The sequence below is a fragment of the Mesitornis unicolor genome, unplaced genomic scaffold (assembly GCF_000695765.1).
Source record: "Mesitornis unicolor isolate BGI_N332 unplaced genomic scaffold, ASM69576v1 scaffold21769, whole genome shotgun sequence".
Taxonomy (NCBI): domain Eukaryota; kingdom Metazoa; phylum Chordata; class Aves; order Mesitornithiformes; family Mesitornithidae; genus Mesitornis; species Mesitornis unicolor.
The window spans coordinates 5,605-10,073 of NW_010208225.1; the positions used below are offsets into that span (position 1 = coordinate 5,605).

At 39.8% G+C, this 4,469-nt stretch overlaps 1 protein-coding gene across 1 annotated transcript; it reads right to left on the minus strand.

Moving 5' to 3' along the window:
- Positions 1-3,218: 3,218 nt before the first annotated feature.
- On the minus strand, positions 3,219-4,043 carry CH25H (cholesterol 25-hydroxylase). Its single transcript, XM_010192427.1, has one exon. The coding sequence runs from the start codon at positions 4,041-4,043 to the stop codon at positions 3,219-3,221; it is 825 nt and encodes a 274-aa protein (XP_010190729.1).
- Between the last annotated feature and the right edge of the window lie 426 nt (positions 4,044-4,469).

Below are 4,469 nucleotides of genomic sequence, written 5' to 3' on the forward strand. Positions count from 1 at the left end.
ACTTTATAATGCGGAAGGAAGCCAGGAGAATTTTGAAACAGAAGAGAAAGTTGGTTTTGGTTTTCTGACATAAACCCTTAGAATAGTGTGTTCCATTTGTCTGGTAAGGACTTGTGGTAAAGGCCATGGGGAAATGCAAATATAGGAAGTAACATCTGTAAAATCCTGTTTTAAAATCTCAGCACCATAAGTACACAGAACTCGCTGTGCTCTCACGCTCAGAGGTACATGATATGCTGAACTTTCAATGAAAACAGGAAAAAAAGCAACTTTTATTTGCTTTATCTTCAGTATATGTTTTTGTCTATGTTTTGCTTTTTATCAAATTGCAAAGGCCTGAAGTTGCATGTTTGTCTGGGTCTTCTGCTCATGAGTTTTTCTCATACGTACACCTAAAGCTATATTATAGTACACTGTTACAGAAAGTGCTTCAAAGTACATGCAATACGCAAACAGTTTCAATCCCTCACTGTTCAGAGCCTAAGTTACCTTCCAAGCATTGGAGAAATAGGAACAAGGTCTGCTGGGGTGATGTCATGAGTACAGGTATTTCCAGTATGGAATTCAAACAAACCATTCCAGACATGTACCAGTCAAATTTTATATGACAATTATGGTTTTTGTTAGGGAGTTGTTGCTTTCGGGTTTTTTAAGTACTCCAAGTTCATGCAATAACGAGCCTTTAAACGGAGATTCCAGGTCTGACTGGCAAGAGGCAAGACCAGTACAGGTATAACCTGGCAGAAACTCCATATTTCAGGAAGCGTGTTCCTGGCATATGTCTGAGGTCAATCAAACATTGTCGAGGGGAGGGAGAGAGGAGTAGGCAGGATCCATCATTGCCTGCTTTCATTGTCACTTTGATCATCCTCACTGCTGTTATGCTACAACGTCAACGCCAAATGAGACTCTCTCGCTTGACTTGGTAAGAGCAAGCATAGTTTTGCCTACAGATGACAAGGACTTTTTCTCCAGTAGCAAAGTATTTGTAGTATAAACTCTTAAGCTTCACGCAAAAAGCAGAATAATCCTTGTGGGTTTTGCTACAACCCTTTTTTGTGGGATTTGCTCATAGGCTTCCTACAGCAACATAACCAAGTACCAGTTAGCTGGAAACTTGCTTACTTAGAGAGGCAACAGTACATGAAACAGACTGTTACAGTGTATAGTTATAACATCTTGTGATAGTATAAGCTATAACTCACTGAAACCACAGACCACCCCCATCAGATGCTCAGTATTTGCCAAGCTGAATTAAGTGGGATTTCTAGAACTGAGAGGGTAACTTTGGGATACCTCAAAATGGCTAAACAGCTCAAAGAAATCAGAGACTATATTTTGCCTCCTGCATTGTCGTGCTTAGAGACGTGGTCTAGTGGTGGACTTAGGGCTGGTTCGATAGTTGGAGTTGATGAACTTAAAGGTCTTTTCCAACCAAAGCCATTCTATGATTGTATGGTTCTATGTGGCAGGGGGGGTGGGGGGAAGAGTACTTCCTTCTCTTTGTAACACACCCCAAAATACAAAGATTATACTCACCAGATAGATTGGGAATTCTTTCTTTCAGCTGACTAAATGCAAGGCAAAAATTCCAGTTTTGTATTCTTTTAAGCCTCAGTTTATGCTCTCAGGATGGGTCACATTCTCACCACAGCACAGAAGGGTTGCTGTTCTGTGATATCCAGAGAGAAGATGGAGCAGTTAAGTATTAAGACTGCAGCATTTCTGTACTGTTTATGAAGATGTTTACGAAAACTATTTCCTGTTATCAAAAAGATGCAGTGTCCAAAAGCGCTGTTCCCTTTCTAAGTTCACATGTTGGACATACTGTAGGCTCTCTTTTCTGGACAAACAGTCTCTGTAAGGTCACACAACCCTCTAGACATAATATAATCACAAAGACATTTTTAGATGATGATGAGTAAGTGTTCCTGACGCACTCTCTATGTTATTTGCACTTTCCCTGTTCTCATCACGATCCTGAGAAGTTTATTAGTAATACAGGACAGCAGATTATAAGCATTAAAAGGTTATGCAGTGGACATAAGAGGTCCATATGGATCTCTGCTGGATGACATGGAAGATCTGCTTATCTCTTCACGTTTATGTTTTACGATATGACTTCTGTGAGACTACATGGCAATGTTTTATACATAACTGCTCTTCTAGCATCATGTAGCTGTTCTGTTCTAGGGTTTAGGACCCTGAAAGGTTTGACTCCATTCCTCAGAAATCTGCTTGAAAGAATCACCTATTTTGTAGAAACCCTACTTATATTCCTTGCCAGGTTTTCGCATGCAAGTAACAATTAATTCATGTGGTTGTGAAGGACCAATGCTCCTTTTTATTAAGGAACTGCTTACTGTTCTGCTCTCACACCATAAATTTAGTGAAAATTATTCAAGCTTCTCGTACATGTAACAATAAAATGTAACCATGGCTTTTAAAACTGCATTCTTCAATATTCTGTTTCTACAAAATTGAAACTATTTAAAAATAGCACATTATTCTGGCGAAAAAGTAAATGGTTCGACTTTTGAAATCACATGGCTATATTTTAATAAGAAAAGTCTGAAACTCTGAAACTCAAAGAAATGACACCTACGCAAAAGGAATCATACCTGCTCCTAACATGAACAGAGGAATGAGTGAAATGAAACAGAACATAATTTTAGAAGAGCGACCATATTTATTTTCTATTAAAAACAGACAGCACATCAAGGTTTAAAATATAAATATCAAAATTATTATTGTTTGGCAGCAACATTTTACACCATTGTGCAATAATATGCTCTGGCAGATTAAACTCCACAAAATCCATGATGTGTACCTTTTCTGTTTACATCGTAAATCATCCTACAACAGTAAGATAATTGTTCTGGTGTATGCATAAAACATCATACAGAAATACAATACATGCTTTATGAAAGCTAGACAGAAGGAAAGAATAGAGAATGTCTCTTAATGCTTCCCTTACAACTTTGACTGAAATAAATTTAAGCAACAGGTATTTACCCTCCCATTTGCAGTCATTTAAGGTAGGCAGTTCCAGGTATACATACAAACACACATATATTAACAGGATTTGTTATAAATAGCTATTGCTTTTATAGGCAGCTTCAAATATACAATCTTCTGTATGTCTTTGAAAATGAATGTCCCAGTTAAGTCTATAAAAAAATAAAAGTCCATCTGCAGGTGACATTCCTGTCACATCCTTAATTAGAATGTGATTCTGTGAATGTCCCAAAGAGTTTGTCCCAGTGGGTGAAGTAAGGAGCATAGTTTGATTTGAATTTCAGATGATGGAGATCATGATGCGGTGCTCCTCCATACAAACCAAAAGGCACAAGTCGGTGAGTCGACCACGGGAGGTCGTATCCCGAATGGTCCTCCACTGACAACCAAATGTTCACAAGGAAGAAGATCATTTCTGTCAAAGGATGGCATTCAAGGAGCACTGGGTTGATTGCAGCAAAAAATCCCAGTGAGAGCAATTCCCCTACACTGGAATACTGTGTAGTAAGAGCAAACGTTGACACATGCTTGTGATGCACCTTGTGGAAGGTCTTGTAGAGCCAAGGCACCTTGTGATGAAGCAAATGCCACAGGAAGTACTCAAAATCGAAGAGAAGCAGGCAAACCACTACTTCCAGCAGGACCTCAGGCAGCTCTGGAGCTATCACTGGTAGATTCATTGGTCTCCAGTACCAGTGGAGAAATGTCACCGGGAAGATCAAAACAACATGGTGACATGCACTTTGAATAATGCAAGGCACCATCATTCCAAGAGTCGGATAGTTCTGCGGCTGGATTTTGTATCTTCTCAAGTTTGGTAGTCTAGTGCTTAAAAAGTCCAGTACAACATATGGAAGACAGAAAACCATGTACGCTGTAAAAGAAAACAGCACTGGAAAAAACGGTGACTTGATCAATGGCTCCCTTGCTGTGACAAAGTCCCAAAGAGGCTGAAGGCACAACCTGTCCCGCTGTCCATCCATCGCGTAGCGGAGCAGCACTCTGTCTGGCAGGCTGCAGTTCATGCTGATTGCAGTCTGAGGTCGGTAAATCCTCCCAGCCTTTATCTAGCCTGCACAAGGGAAAGCTCCGCCCATAGAAATCCTCCTTAGCAATACGCAGCTCTAAAGAGGAAGTTTCTGTTCCTGCAATACAGAAGTGGTATAATGCATTACAATCTCGGAACAGAACTAGCTGGCTAAGGTAACCTCTAGAGCTCTACAAGAGACTTGCACAGTAAGAAAAATAAGCAGAAATACAGAACTCTAACACTGGAATCCAGAGAAAGAAGGTAGCAGCACTTTCCACGCCACTTAGTGCACACACGTGAAAAACTGCTGTCTCTTACTGATTTTAAATTGTGTCATCCTTTGTTATCCTTTTGCCTTTACAGGCAAGGAAATACAAACTACCACTGATTTTTTAATGTAACTGCTATCAAAGCTGTACAT

Bases quoted from the DNA above. Each gene is read 5' to 3' on its own strand.
- CH25H (XM_010192427.1), bottom strand. From the start codon at position 4,043: ATGAACTGCAGCCTGCCAGACAGAGTGCTGCTCCGCTACGCGATGGAT.